Source organism: Spermophilus citellus (genome assembly GCF_964194105.1).
Source record: "Spermophilus citellus genome assembly, chromosome: 1".
Lineage (NCBI taxonomy): Eukaryota > Metazoa > Chordata > Mammalia > Rodentia > Sciuridae > Spermophilus > Spermophilus citellus.
In genome coordinates this window covers 124,135,934-124,163,473 of record NC_138182.1, presented here as the reverse complement: position 1 = coordinate 124,163,473, position 27,540 = coordinate 124,135,934, and the positions used below count along the sequence as shown (strand labels likewise).

At 42.0% G+C, this 27,540-nt stretch overlaps 2 protein-coding genes across 2 annotated transcripts in view; one reads left to right on the top strand and one right to left on the bottom strand.

Moving 5' to 3' along the window:
- The first annotated feature begins 4,229 nt into the window (after positions 1 to 4,229).
- LOC308635663 (uncharacterized protein C5orf58) lies at positions 4,230 to 11,131 on the top strand. Its single transcript, XM_081270245.1, has 4 exons — positions 4,230 to 4,331; positions 5,250 to 5,322; positions 6,091 to 6,184; positions 10,963 to 11,131. The coding sequence occupies exons 3-4, from the start codon at positions 6,091 to 6,093 to the stop codon at positions 11,112 to 11,114; spliced, it is 246 nt and encodes an 81-aa protein (XP_081126371.1). The 5' UTR covers positions 4,230 to 4,331; positions 5,250 to 5,322; the 3' UTR covers positions 11,115 to 11,131.
- Positions 11,132 to 12,271: 1,140 nt separating this feature from the next.
- LCP2 (lymphocyte cytosolic protein 2) overlaps positions 12,272 to 27,540 on the bottom strand; it is a 44,579-nt gene continuing 29,310 nt past the window's right edge. The window contains exons 14-21 of the mRNA XM_081269494.1: positions 26,568 to 26,598; positions 24,621 to 24,633; positions 23,816 to 23,945; positions 22,753 to 22,802; positions 18,125 to 18,219; positions 17,626 to 17,703; positions 15,966 to 16,121; positions 12,272 to 14,504 (exon numbers count right to left, since the gene is read on the bottom strand). Of these exons, the coding sequence (XP_081125620.1) occupies positions 14,382 to 14,504; positions 15,966 to 16,121; positions 17,626 to 17,703; positions 18,125 to 18,219; positions 22,753 to 22,802; positions 23,816 to 23,945; positions 24,621 to 24,633; positions 26,568 to 26,598 (676 nt within the window). The 3' untranslated portion in view covers positions 12,272 to 14,381. The remainder of the gene's footprint in view (positions 14,505 to 15,965; positions 16,122 to 17,625; positions 17,704 to 18,124; positions 18,220 to 22,752; positions 22,803 to 23,815; positions 23,946 to 24,620; positions 24,634 to 26,567; positions 26,599 to 27,540) is intronic.

Sequence of the window (27,540 nt, the reverse complement as noted above, 5' to 3'; positions counted from 1 at the left end):
ATGTACCATGCTGAGATGTGACCTGAAGATAAAATAGATGGGGTTGGGGTGAAAATTGTAGCTGGGCTAAATAAATAAACACAAATAAATAAAACCCTCTTAAACCTTATAATCATAAATGCTAATAATGATTGTTAACATTTTGGTGAAATTCTTCCAAACTTAACCTTCACACACATACGTTCCTTTCTTCATAAGGAAAGATGAGTGCACTCTTACATTCTACTGTAACTGACTTCATAAGCACGTCATATGTCTTTTCATAAAGAGGCTCATTCTTCATTGCACAGCGGGCTGATGAGGGTGCAGTGTGGGGTGGGACAGTGCTCAGAGGCAGAGGACCTTGGATCAGGATCTATGCCTTTAATAAACAGAAAATATCATTATGGGATGGATGGCTGACATAATAGAATTAGAAACATGCTTTTATTTGGGGACAGAGACAGGTGTTCTCTGATTGGTGGATCTCTGGAAATAAACACAACTTGTGTCATGAACATGCCTGGCTGGAGGAAGGCATCATCTAAAGCAAAGCACAAAGAGTTTGCAGACAAAAAGACAGGCAGGCAACAGTGACAACACAGTGCCTTATTGAAATCATCAGCGTCTGTCCATCGCTGTCTCAAACACCCAGAAGAAAGAGGAGAGCCCGTGCTACCTGGTAAGTGCATCCAGGCTCCTATTCTGAACATCACCTTGGAAGCCTCAGCATCTCAGGCTTCCAGACCTTCTGAATCCCAGGGCTCCACACTGTTTGCCTTTCTTCTTTCTTGGCTGAAGTATACAGGGTTAAGACTCGCCAGATTTAGTAAATAGCAGGATTTCCAGTTTCATTTCTGAATCTGAGTGCCACACAACACTCAGGACAAACGTACTATAACAATAGTTATTTCTCTGAAACTTGAATTTAACTGGGTGTCCTTTTTTTCCCTGGCAAACTTACTTGGTTAGCTTCCTATTTTAGAGGGAAATGTTGATACAGAACTGTAATTTCTTAGAAGTAAAAACACCTCAGCTAACCTAGGAGCAAGGTAGGTTTTTGGTAATATCTTTTTGTGTTGCAGAGTGTTTTCTTCTCTCCTGGAGGGAAAGAACATGCTTCTATTATAACATCAGCTACTTGAAGACAAGAGTGGCAGCAAATCCAACTTTCATTTTAGATCACAGAGGCTGTGATCTGCTTGCTTCTTGCTTCCTTTATGTGGCTGGCCAGGGGAAATCACTGGTTGAATACAGAGGGGTGTCTTTGATCTTTCCAAGGTGGTCCTGCTTCTCCGGTAAGAATCCAAGTATGTGCAGGGGTTGCTACTTCCAAAATTTGTGAAGACTGGATTGTTCAGAAGGGAGTTGGCGCTCTAGCAGCAGCAGGCCCTTAGACACCCAGGCCAGGACTTTTAATTGATAATGAGCAGGCAGAGGAGGGAAATGGGAGCCCTGAGATCCAGTGGAAGAAGTGAGATAATTTACTCAATTTGTTTTCCTGGAAACCAGGACTTTGTGTCAATGATTTGTAATAAAGCTAACTGAGGCACAGACTTGGCTCCATAAAATGCTTAATCGCCCAGTTTTGATAACTGCCATTCTCTTTAGGGGGGAATTTACCAGCCTTTTAATCTCCTTCATTTGATTAACATTAGAATCAACAACAGCAACACAACCTGTGTTGGGTTCCAGGAAACTCTTGTATTCACAGACTGATTAAAGACAGATTTTTTAAGGGTCTTAACTATAATAGTCTCACACATTAAGTAGTAGATCATGCTTTTAAAGTTTTATCTTATTAGGGAAAAACAAAAAAGACATGTATAGTTGTTTAAGGAGGTAAAAATACAACAATAAGTAGTCATCATTCCTCCAAGATAATTTTATGGATGAAAATACATTATTATAGTTTTTTTCCTGAGTTTTTAATCTGTTTTTTCCTCTTATAACACTTAGTTAAAAGAAACACAAAGTTGAAACTTCTTTGTGAATGAACAGCTCAATGAGGTCCTGTTTCAAATGCAATCATTTGAATCTATTTTTAAGAAAAAATCAGAGCTTTGGGGTGGGTAGAAAAGACTTTAGATCCCATGAAAAGTTCTGTGAGTCTGGTAAGGTAGATCCTAGCCATGGGTTAGGCAGGGCAGTTCCTGAAAATTCCTGGTTCATTCTTTAAACAGTTCCATGTGCTTGGGAGCTTGGGACACCACATCCTGCCTAAGCCAGCTCTGCCATCGCTTGATCTTCAGGGTCCTCCGTCTTAATGCTATGCTCCCTCACCTACTGTTTTCATCAACTTCTCCCAAATAGCTTATTTTCTTCTGCTGTTATCTACAGGGTGCTTCCAAACATACAGAGGGAATCCTGTGGGTCTGGGGAGAAGTTTTCTTTTGTCTGCATCAAAATAAGGATATATCTGGTAAACTTTCTGTTAGGTTAGCCTTATTCTGAAATTGTATTCTTCCTTTTATTTTTCCTTTTGTTTTGATGTTAAATTACCCTTGCTTTTATAAAACAGCAATGCTGGCTCTTGTCTTATTTGTATTGTTAATGTCCTTAATTCAGCCCAAGGCAGGTGGCACTCTGTTCTACAAGACAACATTTCATAGAGGAAATGATGGAAGGACCCAGAATCACACAAATAGGATGTACAAGGTTCTGTCCTTTCCTGGCCTTGAACCCTTGAGCAGGAACTGAGGTTAGATTAAATTTCTTTGTCCATAGATTGGGTTATCAGAAAATGAAAGCTTCTGACATACATATGACACACAGTGGGTATCCAAAGAGTTTTGTTCTGTTGAGCCTTTTTTATACCTTACTCAGCACTCAAGAGTATTACATGAAACACACTCAGCACACATACAGAAACAAATACCACCAGTGCTTACATTTAAACTATCATGTGAAGCATGCATCAGCACAGAGGCTTTTGTGAAACTGCAGAGTTAGGTAGGGTTGATTCAAGAAGCTGCCTATGGGATTTTGAAAGGAACATACAACACATTGAGAATTAAGAAGTCTTAGAAGGGGAAGAATTATTGGAGAGTGTATAACCTTAAATTCTAAAAATCAGGGGACATGTCCCACCAGTAATAAGAGGGATATCTACATGTGGCAACATAGGCATTAAACAATGTAAACCCAAAAAATGAGAGTTGTTCCTCTTTCAGCTCTTTAAAAATCTTTGATTTTATTCAGAAGAATGTCTGTTTTCCCTACACTGCCTTTAACACTTCTCTAACATTAAGACCCTTTAACAAAGATCCCTCATTGATCAGGAGGCAAGTTCATCTAATTATTTAAAATGCTGTCTTATTTTCATTCTTTATTTTTCCTCTAACCTTCTGTTAATATTTTATTCCATTTACACTGATGACCTACAGATTTAAACGTAAACTTAAAATTTCAAAGGAAGTAAATTTTAAATAGAGGTAATAATAGTAACATCAGTAGTAAGAGCTTTTGTCAAGCAGTCATTACCCTGACCATCCCTGGGTGAAATCTGGAAAATACTGGTATAGCCCATGTGTCTCACCTAGCTTTGGGTTAGATAATAAATTCTCCATTGTTAAAATGAATAATAATGAACAGGCTACTCTGTGGCTTGTCAGGAAAGCACTGGTTCAAGTGGCTACTGTGCATTACAGAGGAAGCTTAGAGAAGGTGAAGACCTTCCCAGCACCTGAGGCTGGAGGAGACCAAGCTCCTCACCAAAACTAGGACAATAACCAGGGCACCACGTAAAACCTGTGGGCCAGCACCAAGGGGTGAGTGAGAGTCCCCTTGAAATCCAGCAAAGATGGCTTGAATCCCAGCCTCTCCGCTTGGCAAGACACCACGGTACCTCTCAGCTTACTGTACTCTTTACTCATCTGTAAAAAATGTATCGGAATAATAATAGCTAATAATTATGGGGCACTTATACAACACTGAGCACTTTGAAGGCATTATCTCAACTCTCAAAATAACAAAGACAGCTGTCATCCCCTAAGATAGATGAGCGCATTGGGACTCTGGCTACACTGCAGCTAAACAAATGGCGGAATAGGATTCAAAACCAAGCAGTCTGGGCCGAGGGTCTGGCCTCAAAGGAGGACACGTCAGCACCTTCCTCACTCAAGGGTTCACTTGCAGCCTGGCTTCCAGAACCTTCTCCTTAGTGACGAAGCCAAGAGCTGCACTTCCCAGGATGCTTCGGGCTGTAGAGCTGGCCAATCAGGAAGCCCCAGGTGGAGGAGCCGGCCAATCAGGTAGTCCCAGACGGAGGAGCCGGCCAATCAGGAAGCCGGCCTTGAGTCAGCGCCTACTCAGAGCGCCTCGCAGTCAGAACTTCGGGGACAGTTGGCCAGGTGGGTGCTGAGGGCCAGGCGCTTGAGGGGCAGGCCGGGGTTACTCAGTTAACTAGCCCAGTGGGGTGTCGTCGGAGGGCGAGGACGACCACACTCTCCAGGCTCCTTCTCCAGCCACTGGGCAGGTAGGCGGTCCTTGCGGGGGCTCTTCCTGGGCTCCTCTGGGCGGTTGGGTGGGAAGGGCCTGGGCTGACAGGTGGCCAGGGCAGCTGGGGAACCATCCATTTCCCCCGGGTGCGGCGGCCGTTGGGCAGCAGTTGGGCACTGGGAAGGCCGGGGTGGGCTGCAGCAACGGTTGGGTCAACAGGGCGGAGTTTAGGGAAAACCTGCTGTGGTCCTGGCTGCGCGGACCCTGCCCCTCTGGAAGGGCCAGTGCTTCAGTGGCCTGGGTGCCTTTGGTCTGTGACACGTTGGCTTCCCTGGACCCCGATATGCTGTCCCCAGAGCGGGGTCTCCACTTCTGGCCTCTTGCCTCACCTCCTGGTGAAGCGCAGTTTAACCACCCCCACCGCCAGGTGTGTCCAGCTCCCTGGAGAAGGCCAGACTCTTCCTGGCCCTGGTCGCCTGTTGGGTGGGATCTGCCCACCCACTGGGCACTCGCACCCAGCGGGTGGAATCCATTCACTTGGGCATTTCGCTACCCAGTTGGTTTTACTCTTGCTTTTAATTTTTAGTTTTTACACTTATTCTTTGCTGTTAGAGTACTTTAGTTCCACCACCCCAGCCCTGCCCACCCTCTTTATTACTTTTTTTTTTTTTTTAAATCGTGTTTCCTTTCCCCTCAGTCCTTTATCTTTTGGTTTGGCATGCCCAGCTAAGGTTGTTGACACTCCCGTTGTAGCACAGAGAGCCTTAAAAGGGGATGCGAAGTTCATTTTACTGATTGATGTCCGAAAAACAAAACTATTTCTGTTACAGTGTCTCTGAAGTGAGTGAAATAGGATAAATTCCTCTGGTTCAAGAAAAGGCAGTTGCAAGGATTGATTTAAAGGTTAGTTTTCATTATTTTGGACAAACAGCCTGACCCTTAACTGCCCAGCTTTCACACTTTGGAGGAATTGTGTGCTAATTGTGTGTTATTTTTCTAGTAATTTTGAGAGACATCTGAGGGCTGAGGTTAGTTTCTATTCAATCACGTGTCTTTATACTTAGGTATCTGACTGGATTAAGTACATGTAAAATACTTTGTATATAACATGGTAATGTGTTGACTTATACACTTCCATTAACCCAAATTAAAATTGTGCTGCTTAACTCCTAAACCTAAAGTAGCCATTTTGTCATCTGAGTTATAATCAAATCCTATTTTGATTTTACTGTGTACTTAAAAAAAATCATAAGTGGATCATGTCATTCAAGAATAAATTAGAGACATTGACTTACATAAACAAAATCAGAAAGAGTGTTGTACAATTGCTAAATTGTAAGGTGGTATATAAGTACTGAGGCTTTCTGAAAAGAGGCCATCTTCGTTTCCATTGTAAGGGCCCCATCTTGTGGATATGGTATAATTAAAGAAGAAGAAAAAACCAAAACCTCCATCCCAAGAATTCCAGTAGGAGTTGTTTTCATTTGGAAAAAATATTATAAAATAGATTGATGATGTCTTTCTATGTTAGATGAAGCCAGATAGTAAGCCTAAAAATAAAGTATCAGTTCTGAAGTAATTTTTTTTTTTAGAAATGCTAAAAGTTCAAGTATTTTTAAAGTACACATAAATACTTCTGGTTTATATGTCATTTTTCTTCTTTTAAAACAGATGTTTAAGAATAATGTTACTGATCATAAGCAAAAGGTGGAAGCCATGATTAAAGACATTAACACAATCTCTTTGGAGTTGAAGAAGATGAAAGGTAAGAATAAAATCACTAAATTAAAACATTTGCATGTTGTTATAAAGTAAATGGTAGAGCAAATTTGTGTTGGATTTATCTATTAGGAAATGTTGACAGTACAATCTATACAATCTAGTCTATAAAAATGAATCAGGTTTGAGCTTTGACCCAGGAATTAGAAGATCCATATTCTTATCCCTAACACTAACAAGCTTCTCATGTTGTCTCATGTCTAAATTTACCTCTCTTCCTTTCCTTCAGCACACTATTCAGTGATTATGACACATTCTACAAAATTCTGCAACTTTATTGATGAACTCAGTAAGTCCCTAAGGTTCATTCCAAATTAAGAATTTTGATTCTGTGAGTTACGGATTCTTTATTTTAACCATGTTCAGAGAGTGATAGCAGACCTTATAATTCATGTTTAGTCAGTCACCAAACAAAAATATTCCATTATTTTATCTTTGGTATGTGAAATTTCCATGATATACTATTTCTATGGATAATCTATCCTTGAACAGACATTCCGTGTCTTGGGGAACTCCGTATCTCACCAGTCAACCCAACCCGTTTTTGACAGTTCCTCTTGGTGGACTAGCTGAATCTGTTCCCTTGTTCCTTTGATCTGTGGGTCTTGTTCTAACCATGAAAACTACATCAAATATATAGTTATTCTTCTTACCACTCTTGAATATTTGAAGATAGCCTTTATTAGTGGTGAGTCCTCCAGCTTCAAGTAATAAAATACCAACTTAGAGTGACTTCTGCAATAAGGAATGTTTAGATCTAATGGAGGGCATCCCCAGAGGCTTAAAGATTTCATTAGAGACCAGATTCTTCCCATCTTTTTTCTCTGTCATGTTCACTCTCTTTATCAACTCACTGCTCATGGTCATTACCTTCAGAGATGGCCATATACAGACATTATCTCTGCCTGTCTCTATTTAAGCCATTCCCCAGATGCCTGCAGCACATTTCCCCTCTCCTTTCATTGGCCAGATTTGCATCACTTGCGGATTCCTACAGCAGCCAAAGCCAAGGGGAATGGGACTGCCAAGACCAGTTTGGACCAGTCAGAATGCACTGCTGGAGCTGGGGAAAGGAGCACCTCAAATGGAACCAAGTTGTGCCACCAAGAAGAAGAAGGGAGTGGCTGTTAGTTAGGCACCAAATAGTGAGTGCCTGTTCTGCTTTGTCCCCACGAAAAGTGCTCCCTAGGGTAGCATTTTCAAACTTTGGTCTGTGAACCCTTCTGTCTCAAGAGATGTTAATAGATGATATGCAATAAAACAGAATATGTTCTAATGGTCAAAAAGTTGGGGAAGTGCTTTATACTGTATATTTCACAAATTCACAGTGAATATTAACAGAATGAGAAGTTTGTTACAAAGAAATCTGATTAACTTTTATTATCTCTCAAAATATCAACACTATGTGAAGATTCTCTTCCTAAAATGAAAATCTCCTGAAAACCTTCCTTGAATTCACTGTTATCCTCAGGATGAAATCCAAGACTCCTAGAATGGATTGTATAATGCATCCTTTTGAGATCTGGCCCTGCCTCCCTTTCTAACCTCACCCTTTTTTCCCTGCATATTTTGTGCTTCGATGATACTGAATTATTAGCATAACCATGCATCTGTTCTGTGTCTGTGCCCTAATACATAGGCCTTCTGAAATCCCATTACTACACCTCACCTTCTCCATACTAGGTTAACTGCTCCTTATTTGTTGAGGTCACTTACATTGCTTTTTTTGAACCCATATGTTTTCCTTTTATCCTTCCCTATAACGTGTCACACTGTGTTGTAATTGTGTATCTATTTGCTTTTTCTCTCCCTGCCCAACTGGAAGCTCATTAAGAGTATTTCTATCATTTAACACAGTTTCTTGATAGGGGTTCTTGAAAATTTTTATTAAATAAAAAATAATGTTTCTGGATGCTTGAGCTCATTTGAAACAATTAGTCTTTCCATTCCTCCAAGATTTGTGAAATATTCTTTCAAGAAGTAAATAGAGATGATAAATATGATAAACATGTTCCTGAAAAGTTGTGTGGGTAGGGTAGTCAGGCAGTTAGTATATGAGGACCTAAAGAGCTAGACTAGAAGGGTAAATTTCTGGTAAGGACTAAATGAATGCTCCGTTTATACTCACTTCTTCCCAAAATAATAGTGCCAATGGATAACAGAATTTTACATGATTTAGGTATTCTTCTAAGAGCTCCACATAAGTGAATTCATTTAATTGTAATAACAATGCTATAAGGTTGGACAATGACAGATGTGTAAATAGGTTAGTTAATTTTATCAAAAGTCAAGCAACTAGAGAGTAGTAGACCTAATTTTAAAATTTATAAAGGGTCAGAAATCTATATGGTTTAAGAGATGAATAAATAACAACAAAATAGATACAAAGGGAAGCAAATAAGTCTAAACTCTGACGTCCATAAAATTCTGAACTCTTAAGATGACTAGCTACAACCAAGAAATAAACTCTCAAGACTCAATACATGGTGACCCCAGAATTGTCCAGAAATGAGGGTGGAGCAGAGCTGGATAACTGGGAACACTAGTTAAATGTTAAGAAATCATAAATCCCTGAGGTCTCTTCTGCCCTGTAACTGGGAAACCATCCCCCTTCTGTGACATTAAAGCCATGGTTAAAACAAGGAATGTCTTCCTGGAGCCACCAGACATAGTTTAGGGAGAGGACTATACTGAAAATAGGATATTAGACAAAGTTTACATACTAAATAGTTAGACATCCTAAAATGGCCACCAAAACACTTAAAGCCATATTTATACCCTTCAGATTTTTTTTTTCTTTCAGGAATTTGATCACCTAAGAATAAAGACCTAAAGAAAGTAAAGATTCTCCCAACAAAATAATCCAGAATGGTTACGCGATAATATAAACACTGTGAGATGGAGTTTCCAGTTCTTTTTATTTTCATGATCTTAAACATCTGCCAAAAACTGTGTTGTAACAGATATTTGAGGAAGGCATTAAATATGAAAAGCAAAACTTAGAAATCAGTGAGAGAGAAACAATTTTTGAAGGGAGATAAAACTTAAGGAAACTACTGTTAATATCCACAGAGAAGTTGGAGAAGATGCTAAAGCCACTAAAAAGAAATAAGATACTATAAAAATATTTAGGGAGCAAAAGGGAGTGCTTGGAAATTAAAGTATGAAAGTAGAAGTGAAAAACTCTAGAAAGACTGAAAAGTAAAGTGAAGAAATCCCCCTAGGGTATAGAGCAAAACAACAGAGATGGAAAATTTTAGTGTAAGAATAGTGACAAGATCAGTGAAGGAAGTCCAACAGTTAATAAATACTGTTAGAACATAGACAATAGATAGGAAGGAAGAATTCATTGAAAACATCATCTGAGAAATTTTCCCAGAGCCAAAGGACAGGAATTTCTACAATGGAAGAGCCCAGCACAATGGATGAAAATAGATACATACCAAGGCATAGTATTGTGAAATTTCAGAATACTGAGAGAACAAAAAAAGCATTAAAATGTCTGAAAAGATGATAGAGATTGAGAATATCATAAAAATTCTCAATAGCAACATGGAAGTTAGAAAACAGTGCAGCAATGCCTTTGGAAATCTGCAGAAATAGTTTCCAATTTGAATTTCTATAGGTAGACAACCTGCATAATTGGACATTAGTATATAAAGAGAACTTTTTAGATTATGTACCTCTTGTCCCTGGAAGTTACTGAACCTGTGTCCAAACAAGTAGCAGACCAAAAGAGAGATGCATGGAGATTCTGGAAAAAGAGCCACTCCACAGAAGGGAAGGGGTGGAAAGGGAATCCCTAAGATAGTGGTGAAGGGAGCTCTCAGGGCGCACACAATCACACAGCAGTCCTAGAGAGCAGTTGTCTCAGAGTGCTGCAGTGGAACTGCTAAGGCTTTGAGATATGGTCCTAATACACAATTAAAAAAGTAGAATACAATTATTGTGCTTGGGAGGTAGCCTGCAAGAAACAACGTATCTTACTTACAAGACTCAGCTGTGAAAAATATTAATATAATTAAGCATTAAATATTTGAGCTACCAAGAACTGTCCTCTTATTGGGGGAGTAGGGATTGAGTGAAAGAGCTATATCCACAAGGCACAAGCCTCCAAATTAGAAAGAAATGCCAGTTAGAGATATAGGAATAAACTACTTAATCCTCCCTCAGTCCAACAAAAAAAAAAAAAAAAAAAAAAAAAAAAGGAAGGGACATGATACAACAAAAGCAACAGAGTTAAAATGAGAGAAACTGTTTTTTGTAACTTGCCTTGTAGACCTGATTCTATGTGCATGTATAACTTAAATATGTTTAAAAATGTAGCCAGGTGCAGTGGCACATACCTGTAATCCCAGGCTGAGGCAGGAGGATTGCAGGTTCAAAACCAACCTCAGCAACAGTGAGATGCTTAACAACTCAGTGTGACCCTGTCTCTAAATTTAAAAACTACAAAATAGGGCTGGGGATGTGGCTCAGTGGTTGAGTGCCCCCAGGTTGAATCCCTGGTACACTCCCCCCCCAAATGTACAAATCAAATTTGTAAAAATCTAGTTAACAGTGTAGAAAAATCGCTGACTATTGGGCCTAAAAAGTATTTCCAGTCAAGTTTTACATCATACCTGTGTGTAGTATATAAATCTAAGGCACACCTGAATTGTAGTTTGATCAGTAATCATTTGAAAAAACTAAATTAGGAATAGCTTCTTAGAGTTACTTATGACATGTGTCCTATAATGCCTGCCATGATTTTGTTTTACTCAGAGCTCTCCCAGTTATTGCTTTGTGACCTTACTCTACATTTTAATCACCCTGTGAAGATGGAAGACTTAAAGGAAGCAGAAAGAAGCAACCCCCTGTTTGAAGGGTCTGAATTATCTGATGTATCCCTTACTTCTAACAAATATTCTGTCTGACTTCTTTTTTTTGTTGTTTGTTTATAGTGAGAGAAATTTCTATTTTTATTGTTGAATTAACAAATTTGTGGGGGAATTGAGTTTACTAATATACTTAATATACTAAAAAAAATAATAGCTGTAAATAAACACTTCATGTTCTTGATGGTCGCTTCATTATTTGCATGTTTCAGAGTGGCTCAATTGTTTCACCGTGGCAAGAGCGTGACATGGGATATCCACTATGGGCACTGTTATCCTTTTTGTTTTATGCTTGAATTTGGCTTAGGTTGCCAGTTACTAAATTATTAATGGGGATCCATATGAGTTTACATTAATCAGAGCTCTGCTGGTATTGCACACACAAATAGGGAAACATTTATTGGGTCGTATGACTTTTCCACAGTTGGAGTAGATTTCAGGGACTTCGCACATCATCTGATGTCTCTGTTGTGTATCTGTGTGTTGACCTCATTCTTTCCTTTGATTGACTGGTTTCCACCACAGGGTGGGGAGAAGGAGGGAGAAGGAGCTAGCAGACAACTCTAGGCATATAGCCTTGCCTTTGGGGGCCCCCAAATAGAAAGATCTGTCTCTCTGCCCATGTTTTTAACAGTTCAGAAAAGGACCCCAACTGGTCAAAGATGCTTATCCCTGAGCACAGGCCTGTGCAGTGATGATTGGGACCATAAGGCCTAAGGGCAAAAAAGGAACAGCTCAGCCAGAAGAAGGAATTGGCCCCTGTTTAAAGAAAGGAAGAAAGTGTGGGTCACGAATGCATCAGATTCCCATTGATTTCCACCGCAGCAGCGGAATGGAACATCTTTATCCTAAAAGTTTCCAACTTCTCTCCCTTCCCACCAGGAGACTTAAAAAACTAAGCTCTGGGTTGTCGTCATGATTCACCACCAAATAGATATTTTTTAGCAAAAGAGAATGCTGTGAGGCAAGACACAAGTTGATTTCACTTCATCCTGGAGTCTAGTGTCAGCTGACCTCACTGCCCAGCACCTGGCTCAGTGTTTAACCCAGAATTGACACTAAATAAATACTTGTTATAACATGTCCTGTTGAGCAAGCATGCAAATGAATACAGGTCTTTCAGCTTTTGAACATCCAATTCTGGACTCAAGTGAATTGAGAGCTTCTGGTTTGTAAGAATGAGGTTTTTATTTTTATCATTGGTTAAAAGTATCCATATTCCACATACTCCGTATCTTAGCATATCAACTTTAATGAGGCAACTTGTCCCTCTTCCAATGCTCTATTAGATTGTGAAATTTAAGGTATAAGATAACTTTCTTTAACTCAGAAAACTGGTAGGTTAAGCAGAGAGCCCAAAACTTTTTGTTAATAAAACTTGTGTAGTAGTAAGTCCCCAAAGGGAAACATCTGAAGGTAGGTTTTTGTTGTTTTGCTGAATGTGGGCTTTGCTTCCTAAATACCCACCACAGATTCTCCTTGATTTATGCTGAGGTTGCGTCTTTGGAAAAAACCACTATTGGTTGAAAATACTTCAAATAAAAAATGAATTTCCCACACAGACACCACAGCCCAGCCTATCATAAACATGCTCAGAACCTTTCATTAGCTTACTTTTGGGTAAATCATCTAACACCCTCTTTTATATTATGTTGAATATGACATGTCATATTGAACGCCTGTATCCAAACACTAGCAACATGGCCACTAACTAGAGCACTGGTGGTTGCCCTTAGATCACACGGCTGGCTGGCTCATCTGCTGCCCAGCTTCCTGAGAAGATCGTGCTGTATAGCACTAGCCCAGGAAGAGCTTCAAACTACAATTTCTGCTTAATGAATATTGCTGGCACATCATCATAAACTCGAAAATAAGTCAAACCATCACAAGTCGGTGACTGTATTTTTTGTTAAGTGAAATTTGTAAACTGAAGGAAAGCATTTAATTGCCTTTGGGAAGAAAGAGAAGGGACTTTATGACAGGTTTATCGGGAATGAAAAGACCCAGAAGAGCAGCTCTATTGTTTGGATAAGCATCCCCGAAAGGCCCATGGTGTTAAAGCCGGTCCTCAACCCTTTGTGCTATTGGAAGCAGTGCCGCCTTTAGGAGATGAGGCCTAGCAGAAGGGATGTTAGAATACTGGGGTTGTGCCCTTGAAAGGGTAGGGTACTGGGACCTCAGCCCTGCCTCCCTCTCTCTCTGTTTCCTGGCCATCACAAGAACAAACCTCTTCCACATGCTCCCACCTCAATGTACTGTACCGCCAGAGGCCTGAAGCAACAGGGCCAAGTAACCATGGACTGAAACCTCTGGAACCATGAACCACAATAATAAACTTTCCCTCCTGAGTTGATTATCTCATCTATTTTGTCATAGTAACAGAACTACCTAACACAGTGTCTAATAGCAAAGTTTGATGAAATTGCATCACCTTCTAAGCATTGCTCCTTCATCTCCCCAGGAAACTCAGTGAAGCCTATATCACTGAGCATTGCTTTTGGGTTGGGTGGTAGAGGGTGTGATGGGGTTGCTGGGTACAGGGAGGGGATGAAATATCAACCTATTTGTTACCAAAGTCTCATCTCTAAATTTAAAATGTTTCCTTTTGATATCTGTAGATTAAATTTGCTTTAAAATAAACAATAATAGTATGGACTAAACAAAAAAGTCAGTAAAGTCGTTATAGGAAGCCAAAAGAAAGGCAAAAGACTATTTTAATCCCAGGAAGTTATCCCAACATGCATTTATCTTGTCATTAAAAAGTACACAAAATCCCCCCAGCAGAAAACACCAAATAAGAACCAGTGGCATTATATTTTTGAAGCCTCAAATTATTGCTGCTGAGAAAAAGAATTTTAGTAACTTTTAAATTATATTTAAAAACTGATGATTACCTCTAACTGACAAAGGCTTGGCTATGTTCCATGTGATATCAAAAACTACTACTGTTTCAGTGTTTCTAAACTTGCCCCAAATTTGCTGTGGCTATGTAAACTACTTCACTTCAAAATGGGCATTCAAAAATACACATCTTTTTTTTTTTTTCAAATGAAGTACATAGTACACTACTAGACTTCAAGTGTGAACAATATTACTCTTTCACTTTATAAACATTAAAGAGGAATAAATAAATTATGGTATATTTGACAGTCTTCATTTCAAACACTGTTTTTAAAGGGAAGTTCAAAACTCTCATGTCGATGTCGAGGGGTTGGTTTCAGTACCGTTGTCCATTCACCAAGGTCGGTTGATCTTCTCAGGTCCACAACAGAGGCAAAAGGAAAGTCTGTCTCCTTGACTCACTTGCTACAGACACCCTGCAGCGTGCGTTAATGTGCATTGGTATCTAGAGCCTCGATTTTTCCCATCAATGAGCAGGAGTGGCATTTTTCTGAAGTAGTCAATAATATCTGACACCGACAAAAAATCCTGGAAAGTTAAAAGAGGAAGATAAGTCATCATTGAGTGGATAGTGTGAATTTCACTGTTTTTTTTTAATCTGCATAATGTAGCCCCTGTAAGTAACTAGAATGGGGGGCACATAAATTGTGGAGATGTTTTAGTAATTTCTGCTATAGAAATTTGAAAACATTCCTCATCAACACCCAACAAATAATGAATGAAAAACAAGTTCTTAAAATTTTATATAAGGAGTCATAATCCTAAATATTGGTTGCTCCTTGGGTTTCTGTTTTGGGTCTTGGTTTCTGTACCTCCTATTCACCCCAGTAATTAATGGGGTTAGGAGGAAAGGGGAATCAGGAGGTCAGACACCATTCACAGTGTCTGGAGGTGACAGCTACAGCATGGCATAGAAGTTCCTTCACAGCCTCTGCTGCGTGCCCATTGCCACCCCCTCAATCACAGAAACTCGGCAGCCAACTGTTCTCACCCATAGCCTGTACTATACTATCCCTGATGGCCAAGAAAGGCCCCATTCATCCTTATGTATGTGGTCAGAAGTCACATGGTACTCCACAGAGGAATATGTACTCCCCCAGGACTCGGGGCCTGGGTGCCTCCCTCCAGGGCAGCCGCAGTCAGCAGTCTGTGCCTGTATGTTTCCATCCTAGGCCAAGGAAATCTGGGAGGGCAGAACATCCAGTGGTTCCAACATTTAAACAAAAGCACGTGTTTTGTCCCACTCATCCACATTGTCATCGCTTAAAAGTGTACGTCATGAATGAGTTTTTTTCTCATTCTGGAGATGTTCACTTCCACTGGTCTTCCTCCTGCAACTTTGAACTCGAAGAAAAGCACGATTTGGGATGGTGCATTTAGTTGACAGCTGTCTTTACACAAGGCAGCCCAGAGGACCTCTTTCATATCAATTCTGACAACCACCCAAAAAAATGTCTGGCATGAGAATCTAAGCCTTAGCCCAACAATTTAGTGATCTGGCCATTGTCACAGAACTGTACCTCTTGCCCAGTAAGAAATGACCCTAGTGTCCAAATAACCACCACAGCAAGTGTTCTGGTTCTTCCCCTTTCCCAGAGGTTATTAATTTAAAATACAGCCTTCTAGGTACACTGTAATCTTACCTTAAAAATTATATGGCAGAGGTCAATAACAGAAGAGACTGGACTTTGATTCCATCTAACAGATTTTTTAAAAATGCTAACCTATTTTTTTTTAATTTTGAAAGTTATAATGTGAGGTTGGATTATTTAGAGTAAAAGATACAAGAAGGACTCCTATGGCTGAATCAGTCACTGTTAATGTTTTGCTCTATTCCCCTCCAAATAATGAAGAGCTTTGCTAATGGGAATTAGCTCTAAGTTGCTGCCCAGCATGGGCTCCCAGAGAATATTAAGTGAATCTCCCCGTGGGGAGGCAGGCAGGTGTAGAAAGAGCATGGGGGGAAATTCTGAAGCTCCAAGTCCTTACCTCCTTCCCCCGGAGTCCAGTTCCCAGCATGTAGACCTGGCTCTCCTCCTGATAACGGATCTGGATGTTGTAGACTTTATCTTTGTACAATACCATGAGGACATACGGGTTGCTTATTGTTTTTTTAGAGCTGTCTCTAACCAGAAAAGTGCCATCCTACAAGGGGAAATTCTTGTTAGTAGGGAACAGTAAAAGTCAGGACTCTATTGCCTCTGAGAGCAGCTGACCCTCTCCCAGGACCAGAAACTTCTGTCAGTGGAGACCACTGGCCTTCAGCGGCAACCCTAGCAGCCACAGATCCGTATGCCCTGTGTTTCTTGGTTATCAAGAGAGGCTGCAGAAATGTCATCAGAGACGTTTCCAAGCCAACCTCTCCAAAGCCTCTTCCTAGAAAAGGAATCTTTTTTCAGTAATAAAACACATAATAGGTGGTTGAGAGAATAAGGGCCAAAAAAGAGGACTTTAATGGCCAGCTCAAGATACAGCTTTCTACTCCTGCGAATTAATTCCCTACGCTTTCCTTTCCAGATCCACAGTCAGAAAACCCCCATAAGCCAATGACACTCACCCCTTTCTAAACCTCTTGATCTCTAGATTCAGCGTTTCTTCCATCAAACACCTGAACGTAATTAAATGTGGACCACATGTATTCTTCCTACCTTTTTAAAATAGTTGCTGAACTTAAAAAATATATATTTGTTGTGATTCATGCTTTCCTTTAAACTTTCACTCAATAAATCACCACAACATCATAATAAAGAACTAATATTAATTGAGCTCCTTAGGAAGACTCATTTAAACCACTTCCTCCTCCACGTACTAAATCAGGATGGCTTTTAAATAATCATCAATCTACAATAAGAGTCTTCCTTTGTTCTTTTTATCACAAGTTAATTGAGTCAGTCAGAACATCCCTGTCAGACAAACACACCTCTGGATCCTGATTCACAGCCTTGGCTTGGAATCAGAATCTTCAGGGAGCTTCAAAGACTCCCTCATCCCACAAAGTACTTGGTCTAATTAAAACAAAATCTCTTCAGGTGAGACCCAGGAGTCAGGATGTTCAGAAAACTCCCCAGAAGGTTTTAAAGTGCAGCCAAGGTTGGGAGCTACTGCTATGGACTTTAGATGTGAACGGTGAAGAATCTTTGCTTTCCCACCTCTAATAAAGGGATTTAAGGTTAAAGGTCAGCACTGGGCCACAGGGCATCTGCTTAGGACTTGACAATATCAAAGAAGTAGCTAAAAATTTCAGGAGGAAGGACAAAAATGGCTGCTGCCTCTCTGAACAGGGAGGTTTACTGCCTAGATATGAAGGGAGACTGCATTCAGAGGCAGATGGAACTGGCAAGATGTGGGAAACTTGGGAGCATCTCCTTTTGATGCTACATGACAAGACAGACTCTCGTTAATAAAAATCTCCTAAGATCCTGCCAATCAGATGATTGCCTTGGTTTAGACGTTTCTGTCAGCCAAATGAGTCCCGGTGCCAGGAGTCACAGCTATGGACCCTGACAGGTGAGAAGCTGGACCAATGGGTGTCCTCGGAACAGCACCTCACAGATCTCCCAGCCAATAATTGGGACTCAGTCTAGGTCAGTTCCCTTCTTCTTCTTCCATTAATATTTATAACTACTTTCAAATAACTGTAGCACCATACCTGGTTTATCTTTCTAAGGGCAGCTTCTGCCTCTGGCCGGGTAATGTAAGAAATGTACCACTCTTCATCCAGTGAATTCTGCAAATGTAAAATTTTTTAAAAAATGGAATAAATTTGGCAGGGGTAACATGCTTAATGAAAAAAAAAAACTGTGTTCATGGAGCAGTGGTGCAACTTTTTCAAGTTCATAAGCTGAGAAACAGAAAATGGGATTATTTTTCTTATTGTTTAAAGCAAAACATACATTTGCCACTGCAAGGGTCTGAAAGAACCAAGGAAAAGGCACATGTTATTTTCCATGTGGATCCTCCCCTTTAATGGAACCCAGGAGGTCAGGCATAATGGGTAGGCGCTCAACTACTACTGAGCTACGTTCCCAGCGCCCTCCCCTTTAATTAAAAACAAAAATAGAAGACAGAGGCCTGGAAGAGTATTCAACAGGGTTTCTTATGGTCCATTTGCTAGGGAATGAAAATGGTCAAAACATGTGCTTTATTACCTCTTCCTCCCCAGCGGACGGGGGCTGAGGTCTGCTCGGCACGGGCAAGGGCAAGGTTCTGCCTTCAGCTCTGAGAGGTGGGCGGTTGCTGGGGCCTTAAAGGAAGTACAACATTTTGACAATTAAAAATGTAGCGTGAACTACTGTTTACTTCTCCTAACACTTAACCAAATGCCCTGTCGCTGTTCTGATAATTGGCATCTCAAGAAAATTAAGCTTTAAAAATAGTTCCTACCTGCTCAAAAACACAAGGGCCACGTGATTCTGTAACCATATCTGTGAGACTTTAGAGCAGAACCTCAAAATTTAGAGATTTCTTCAATGTTCTTGGTGTATCATATAGAGGGCCTAGATTCATTTATAAAAATGTCACCATTGTTTTAATGTGAACATCAGTAAGAACATTCAAGCTGTATGTTTAACTGATTAGAAGAAAGAAAAAGAAAGAAAGAAAGAAAGAAAGAAAGAAAGAAAGAAAGAAAGAAAGAAAGAAAGAAAGAACATTCGAGAGACAGACCTTTCAGAGACCCTGGTGATATCAGTACATGCAATGGATTCTCATCCACCAATGCATGATGATTATGTTTTCCTTGTCTTCACAAAGAGAAATCTGTTACCCAAGATGCGGTGAAATCACCTTGAGAGTATTTCTCAGCTCTCAGAACCAACATATGCTCACTGCTGGTTTAGCTGAAGGATCACCTGGTTGATCTGAAACTCGTCACTGGAACTTACAAGGTACCCAGTGCATGTGTCTCACTTCCTCTAAGACATTTTTCCTAGCTTAGGATCCCCTGAAAGTTTCTGAGTATGTGTCTCCTCATCTCAGGGAAGGTTTGACTGTGTGTGTGGACTAGAGTTGCAAGGCTGTTCTCTCTGTGTCAGAACAACTATGAAAAACAGAAGAATTGGACAACTGAGTGTTCTCTTAACTATTCACCCATCACTCATTTGCTCATTCAACCCATGCTTTCCAGCTCTCCTCTGTCCAGATCTTGAGTGAGTACTCTTAATCCACCCAGCAGCAGTAAAGGTGGGTATTATGCTCATTTTGCACAGGAGGAAATGAGCTCAAAGAGTTGAAGCAAATCGTGTGACAGTGTCAGGGCCAAGACTTCAACCTGTGGTTCTCAAATGTCACTGTGCACCAGTGAGAACCCCCAGGGGCCTTTGAATCACAGGAATCAGTGTCTGCTCTGCTACCCAGGAGGAAGGGAGTCACCTGGGAAGGGGCTGAGGGGTCCTGGGCTATGTCACCAGGATTATTTAAAGTGCCCTTCCCTGTTTCTAAATGATTACAAGACTGACCCTGAGCTGCCAGTGCCTTCCTTCTCCAGGATCCCAACACCTAAACAGGCCCACATTTTGGGTCCAGAACTTATATATTTTTATAATGCTTGCTGAGTGGATGAGATCAAACAGTATAGGAGAAAAATAGAACCAAAGTGTATTCCGCATGGCTGTTTCAGTGTTGAGGAATTACTCTCTGCTTCTGCACCCACTGGCCAGCACCAGAAAGCCATAATTCACAGCACACGAGCGCATATGCTCTTTATTACAGTCACTCGTCACCCTTAATATCTGGCTTCTCAAGGGAATTGCAACTGGCTTTTGACAATGCATGATCGACTTCTCCCTTCCTGGGGTTGCAGTAGCCACAGACGGAGGAACAGGTATCCTGGCAGTCTTGGGAGAAAAGGGATCAATTTTGACTTAGGTAATATCTGCCCCAATTAACTGTTTGCATTAATAATCCCCATGTCACCAACTCACAAAACAAGAAATCTGTGGCATGCACTTAAGTACGTACTTAGTATTATTGCTATCAGTGAAGTGTCTATAATCCAGATGCTTATAGGGGATGGTAGATAACACAGATGTAGGTTTGAAAACAGTGAGTTTGAGGGATTGTGAAAAGTTAAGACAGGGCAGGGAATGGGAAGCCATATAGAATAAGGACACTAATCTCAAATGCTTAGAAAACGTGGAAAAGTTAGTAGGGGCTGCTGGCATCAGCAGTGGTATCTGACATGTGGAATGATGTGTACAACTGCATACAGTTGATGTGCTCCAGAAGAACGTTTGCTGTGGAGCTACAATTCAAACTTACTAATGGAATCTCCTATTTAAAATCCACACTGGTGTTGCTGCGCATGGACCATGACCACCAAAAACGGAAAACAAGAAAAAAGAAGAAAAGTCTTCTGTTTGTACTTCACAATGTTTTTTTTTTTTTTTAATATAAGTCAACTTTTAAAAATTGGGCACTTTCACATTAAAGGACGTATTTTCTTAAAAAAATAAATTAGGGAATTCACTAACACTAAGTCAGCTTCCTGGCATATGGTGAAGTCCACTTGGTAGAGTTGTAACTTTGTGGTCTTTGGAGATTCCATCGTTCAATAAGCATTTTAAGAGTTCCTTGTGCTAGTCACTTGTTTAGGAATAAAAATAAATGCAATTTAGTCCTACTTTGGCTTTTGCTACTACTTCAGAGTGGACTAGTAATATCCGAATTGTGTGGGAACTTGTTAGAAACACAGCATCTCGGGGCTGGGGATGTGGCTCAAGCGGTAGCGCACTCCTCTGGCATGCGTGCGGCCCGGGTTTGATCCTCAGCACCACATACCAACAAAGATGTTGTGTCCGCCGAGAACTAAAAAATAAATATTAAAAAAAAATTCTCTCTCTCTCTCTCTCTCTCTCTCTCTCTCTCTCTCTCTCTCCTCTCTCACTCTCTCAAAAAAAAAAAAAAAAAAAGAAACACAGCATCTCAGGTCTTAACCCAATCCTACTGAATTCCCAGGTGATTTTTGTTTTTTCAGGGGACAGAAGAAATTTATTCACATCCAGCCTAGACTGGCCAGCTGCCTTCTATAGTGTAAGAGGAAAGAAGTGGTCTACAGGGAGGCCAGGCTGTTATAAAACTGTTTTAATGTGCTCCTGGCCTCTGAGCTCCAGATAAAATACTGAGCCTGTAATCGCTGTTATCAAAACATACACGACACCATGAAGAACCGCAAAGCACCACCTCTGTGTCTCCCAAGGTATGAAAACTTATAAATATTTACAACCTTGTCACACTCTGCTATGGAACTGGGGACTCGAGGAGACTGACCCTACTGCTGGGGTGGTGAGGAGGGCGGTCAAGACCTAGACATTCCCACTGCCTGGGGACCCAGCATCAGAGCAGGCAGGAACATACAACTTTAGTCCAAAATTTGAAGGATTAAAACCCCAGACAGTAGGGCTGGGGACGTGGCTCAAGCGGTAGCGCGCTCGCCTGGCATGCCCGGCGATCAATCCTCAACACCACATACAAACAAAGATATTGTGTCCGCCGAAAACTAAAAAATAAATATTAAAAAATTCCCTCTCTCTCTCTTAAAAAAAAAACCCAGAAAGTTCTAGAATTGGTCTTCTAAGCAGATGTCAGCGAGGCTGGAGTAGGCCACTAGAGGCTGAGCAGGGCGCACATCGGGGTCGTGGCTCAGTGGTAGAGTGCTGGCCTCACATGTGTGGAGCCCTGGGTTTGATCCTCAGCACCACATAAAAATAAATTAATTAAATAAAGATATTGAGTCCATCTACAACTAAAAAAAATATTTAAAAATAAAAGAAGAAAAAAGAAAGTACAACATATGAAGTAATAGCAAGATGACACAGGGGTACAGTTACTTAAAACTATTTCTTTTGCATATAAATGAAAAAAGGTTAGGATATTTGGTCGACTGGAAATATTGCTCTGCAATCATATCAGAATATGATACAAAGACGATAATAAAAAGTTAAAAGCTGAAGAAGGTCGGGTTGGTGCCCTCCAGGCATGGCCGGGCAAGGAAGGGACCTGGGTGACTGGAGGACAGGAGGAGAATCACATCACTTGATTACATAGAGGCCCTGGCTGGCACCCTGTGGTCTCTCCTCCCACTCAGCACTGGGTACATGATCCTCGGGAGCAGAAGGCCATTTTGCATTTGCTGAGAGCAGGACCCCGGACTGGAGTCCCTGGGTTGCTCCCCGGTGATTTGTATGCACGTTAAAGTTCAAGAACACTATGAACACACACTAGAAGCAGTATCATTTGAAATATCTATCCCTGGGCCTCCCGCAGACTCTGAAACTCACACCCCAAGGGCAGATTCACCATGGGAACCTAACACTGCAGAGAAAGCCAGCAACTCTTCTGAGCTCTGTATGGAAACAGCAGGAAGGAAAGGGGCATCTTTGTGGGAACATCAGGGAGTGGGGCCGATTTCCTGGTGAAGAGTGTGTGTGTGTGTGTGTGTGTGTGTGTATGTGTGTGTGTGGTGTGTGGTGTGCGTGTGTGTGTGGTTTGTGTGGTGTGTGTTGTGTGTGTGTTGTGGTGTGTGTGTGTGTGTTGTGGTGTGTGTGTGTGTGTGCGGTGTGTGGTGTGTAGGTGTGTGTGTGTGTGTGTGGTAGACCGTGTAGCCTCCTGTCACTCCAGCAGTTCCTCGATGCCCCACAGACACTAACTAAACCCTGGATGAGGACCTCAGGTGCTTTGGGGAAACCACAAAACCTTTGCCGAAGGCCTGTGAGCCAGACGGGGATCTAGTCCCACAGATGTGGTGGCTGGAGGGGGTCACGAAGGCTCGGGTACCAACCTTGAGAGAAGTACGGCGGCAGAGAGGCGCTCTGTGGGAAAGTGCTGTTACTGTGGAGACAGAAAAAGAAAGGATTTTAAGTGAGTTGGGACGGGGCCAGAGTGAGAACTGGGAGAAGGAAACCAGGCTGTCCTCGAGTCCTGCTGTCTTACGACTTGTCACCTCTCCTCCTTGAAATCGTGGGATCTGAGCACAGGAAAGGGACTTAGCTGACACAGTTTGGTAGTGTCCCAAGGTGGACCTCGGAGGGACCTCTGGGAGTCCTGGGGCCTGCAGGTCTGCAGGCAGAGGGCAGGTCTGTGCCCATGTGAGCGCCAGGTAGGGCCACATTAGGGAGTGACAGTGTTTTCCAGGACTGGAGGGAGGAGGGAGGATCTGCTCCTCCGTGCTGAGCAGTGGCACCCCACCCACAGCCAAGCCCTTAGAAGTCTGCTGCCCACCACCTCTCCTGGGGGGCATTCCTCAGGAGTGAAGGTCGGGGTTGGGGCCCTGGGTGGTGAGCAGCAGGAGAAAATGGTGGACGTGGCAACGACAGAAAACCAGCCAGAAGACAAGAAACCGCAGGAAAGGAGGACGAGAGGCTCCCAGGGAAAGCAAAAGATGTCAAGCATCTTGCCAGATCCTGGGCAGGACTGGACATGCCTCGCTGGACACAGGCCTGTGGGGGGAGGCTGTGCCAGGAGCAAGGCACATCTTGTCAGTCTCCTCCAAGATTCAGGAGGAGCTCCAGGACTGCAGTTAAATGGGTTTCTGAACGTCTGCTTGTTTGTATATATATTTTTAACTTGTAAAGTCAAAACATTCCCCATTTTCTGCCAAAAAGTTCCTTCCATCTGGAACAATCCGGGAGAAGTCAGTGCTGCGCTCCCCCCCCCCAGAACTCGCAGGGGCAGGATTAGCGTCTTGTCCTGGAAGCTCAGCTTGGTTTTGTTTCCTTAGATCCAAGGGTTGCTCAGATGCCGACACCCTAGGCTTTTTCCCCCTCCAGCCACCTGCATTACCTCAGCATCAGGTGGCCCTAGACGCGACGTTAAGTGAGAATTTGATGACCACAGCCACAGACCTTTCTGAGAATGTCCCAGGCCCGTGAGAGGTCAGGAGCGGGTGTTTGAGGGCTGGCTTGGTGGATCTTGAGGGGAAGGTGTTGGAGCTCATAGAGAGCAGTGCAGGCTGGGGCAAGGGTCTTTGATGCACTGTGGGAGAAGGAGGAAATTAATCTCCAGTTTCTTGGAACATTCTAGAGATGCTCCCTAGTTGAAAACAGCTGATATAAAATCCCAAAGCTCAGATGTATTGGAAAGTGGTAGGAGGGAACCCCCAGCCTCAAATCTTTTCTAGATGATTTACCACCCAAGGATGCATTATAAAAGTACTGCTATTCTATATAATTCTCTATAATACACTCCCCTCTCCCCCACTCATTTTTAAAGTGCTAACTTGGCTGAAAATGGTCAATTAGAAACCTTATAAATTTCAGAAATGATTCACAAGTTTTGTTTTGCTTTGCAAAAGCCAAAATTGCATACGATTCACCTGCAAGTTATGATCCTTTACCCATCTGTGTTACAGGACGTAAATATTACAAATTTTTCTGTCAAGCTACACATGTAATTTTAATTTTACTATACAATTAGTTAATCTGCACTGTTACACATGAGCTTAAGTCTCCTTGGGAACTCAACCAAGTAATTCCTTTTACTATAGCTATGTAGCATACCAGTTGACACATGTTGACTTCATATTAATTTAACAGTTATAATTGGTTTTGCAGGGCTCCCAGCTCCCAGACTACATGATCCCATTGGAACACCTCAGCAGAAAAATGAGAGAATGAGATAGAAGTGGTAAGAAATCTTTTCTGAACCTACCATCATCTTCATCCTGGCAAAGGGAAAGAAAAAAAAAATTAAAGATATTAACTTATCATCAGAACACAATTCCTAAAATGATAACTGCATTTCTCAACCCTATAAATGTGTCTGGTTCTTTCCTTAGTTATAGCTTCCCATAATAAACATATTGTGGATAATAGTAGAATTTGATAAGTGGTTTATGATTTTCTAATAAAAACAATCACCTGAGGACACTCCAATTTGAAATTTCCTCATATACTGTGCTTGAATTAGCTCTGAGGTTCCTAATAGGGCTCAAAGATATAATAATGTTTATAATATCTGTGATGTGCCCCCAAGATGCATATACAGTATTTCATTCAATTCCCCGGTGACCTACTGAGAACTTAACATCCTCGTTTTATATATGGGAACATGATGCTTAGAAGAATTCCTCATCTACCATGGATTGCAGAAATAGATCCAATTCCAAATCTATCTGACACAAGGCTCAGAGATAAAGGTCTCACTAAATTACTGAGGCTGGCCTCAAACTTGCAATCCTCCTGCCTCAGCCTCCCTAATAGCTGGGATTACAGGCTTGTGCCACCATGCCCGGCTCAGCCTTCTTTTTATCTCTGCTTTATGATGCCCACTCTTTTTAAAAGCAGTAAGACCTTTCTTTTTCCCAGTGTGGCTTATGAGTTGCATCTACAGCCCTGGTTATCTTTATCTTCAAGGTCACGTTGTGAACTGGACAAGAGAAGAGCTATTTTCTTTTCCCCTCAGATAACAAATGAGGTTCCAAGAGACAAAGTGACTTTGCCATGATGCCTTCCTGGGAGTGTACTGAGGATTCAATCCCCTGCTCTGGGCTCTATGCCCTTTAGTGGGTTTGCCATCGCTGGTCTGCGACACACTGAGATGTGGCAAGGACCACATTTAGAATTGCTTGTCCCAGTGGGCCACCCAGAGTCCTGGAAAAGGACTACACAAATAAACACACACAGGCTCCGCACACCCCAGGACACGGTTGCTCTTCAACAGTGTGGCTACCGCGTCCCATCTGGCTCCTTGACCTGTGTTTTCCCTTTTACCCAATGACCGCCACAAATCTCTCCTCCCTTAAGAAGTCCACATTGGCTCCTTGACCCCCATAGACCTCTCGTCCCTCTACAGGTCACTCCATGGAGGCATGCTCCCTAGCACATGTGCCATGGAGGTGCCTGTCGCCATAACACCTCTGCACTTCATTTGACCAAACACAGCATGGAGCAGAGAGCCATGGGAACAGTAGACTCATTGGCCGAGCATTGGATCAGGGGCAAGCATCTGACGGCCCTCAGAGGGCTCAGACAGGCCTGGATTCAGAACCTGACTATTTATTAGCTGTGCAACTTGAAACCAGTGTATTACTCTTTCTAAGCCTGAAATTCTTATGCAACGAGAAAGGATAATTCCTCATGGAATCATTAAATATAAAGCCTAAACATAGCTGGTAATTATTGATCATCCTGGTTTGCCTGGGACTGAGGAAGTTTCTGGGACATGGGACTTTCAGTTCTAATTCTGGGAAATTCCCAGCAAACAGCTGGTCACCCTGGAGCATTCAGTAACACTGCTTCCCCTGTTCCCCAGGTCATGGAGGTGGTGAAGGGAAAGTAGAGGCATTGGGAATTTTTGTGTGATGCTCAGACTCTTGGGCATCCCTCAATCCCTGCCCTTTCACCCCACTAATCACCCACTGGCTACAGGTCTGTGAGGAGCCCAGCTGGGGTGGGGGAGAGTGGGGCTCAGAGGACGGGAGCTGGGCATCACAGACGGATGGGCTGCAGAAAAGCCCTAGCCCCCAAAGACAGAGGAATTATGCTCAGGTCTTGCTCTAGTTCAGGGAAGACCAAGGGCAGATAAAGCCCCAAGCTCCACAGAGCCTGCATTGCTTGTCCCTGTGCCAAGCACTTACAAAATAGCATTTGTACTCACATTCTCTCTTCTGTCTGGTCCCCATCCATGCCTGAAATGAATGAGGGTAAAGAAAAGAAGTGAGCGGCCAGACTTTCCAAGGGTCTACTTCAGAATGCAATTTCCTAAATCGCAGGAGGAGACATCAAACCCACTGAGCCGTGGTGGAACGGGCAGCTGCAAATCCCATCAGAGAGGTGGGGAGGAGAGGGGAGAGGGTGGGCTCCTCCATGCTCTGCTGTCTTTGCAAGCCAGGCAAAGCCTTGTTCGGTGCAGTTACTGCAGCAAATAATTATGTATATGTATATAAAGGTTTAGTCAGCAGTCTACTCTTTAGTAGCTACTAAATTTCACTGAGTAGATGTTTCTCCAAGCAAATGGAAACATTTTAGGTTATATTCTTCTTTGCTGATGTTTTAAGCCAGCCACCCTTCAAGTAATGGGAAGACAGTTGGAAAATGTGGCCATTTGGGAACTTTTCCAAATGGGACCTGGTATTGGCCAGGATGAGCAAGCCTGTCACACACACATGGTGACTATGTGCCTGGGCGTCCCTGCTCTTAGAGAGGAAGGGTGGAGGAGAACACTTTGCCAAATACCTCCTGGGTATGGGGTGTCATGTGTGCTGAGCTCATGGGAGCTCATTCTGTGTTTAGTGATCATTTTGATATTTCAGTCATTATGATTTTTTTGCATCAATTTTTATTTTTAACAATAATGCATTGCAATGTTGTTAAATTCAGGGTTGTTTTTTTGTGTGTGCATGCATGGGTGTATGTATGTGTGTGTGTGTGTGTGTGTGTTTCTGTTTTCTGGTTTGTCTATTTTTTCCTTTATTTTATTTATTTTTATGCGGTGCTGTGAATCGAACCCAGTGCCTCACACATGCTAGGCAAGCACTCTACCACTGAGCCACACCCCCAGCCCTGTTTTGGTTTGTTTTTGTTTTTGTTTTGGGCATATATCCCAGCCCTGGTCCTTTTGAATCCTCACA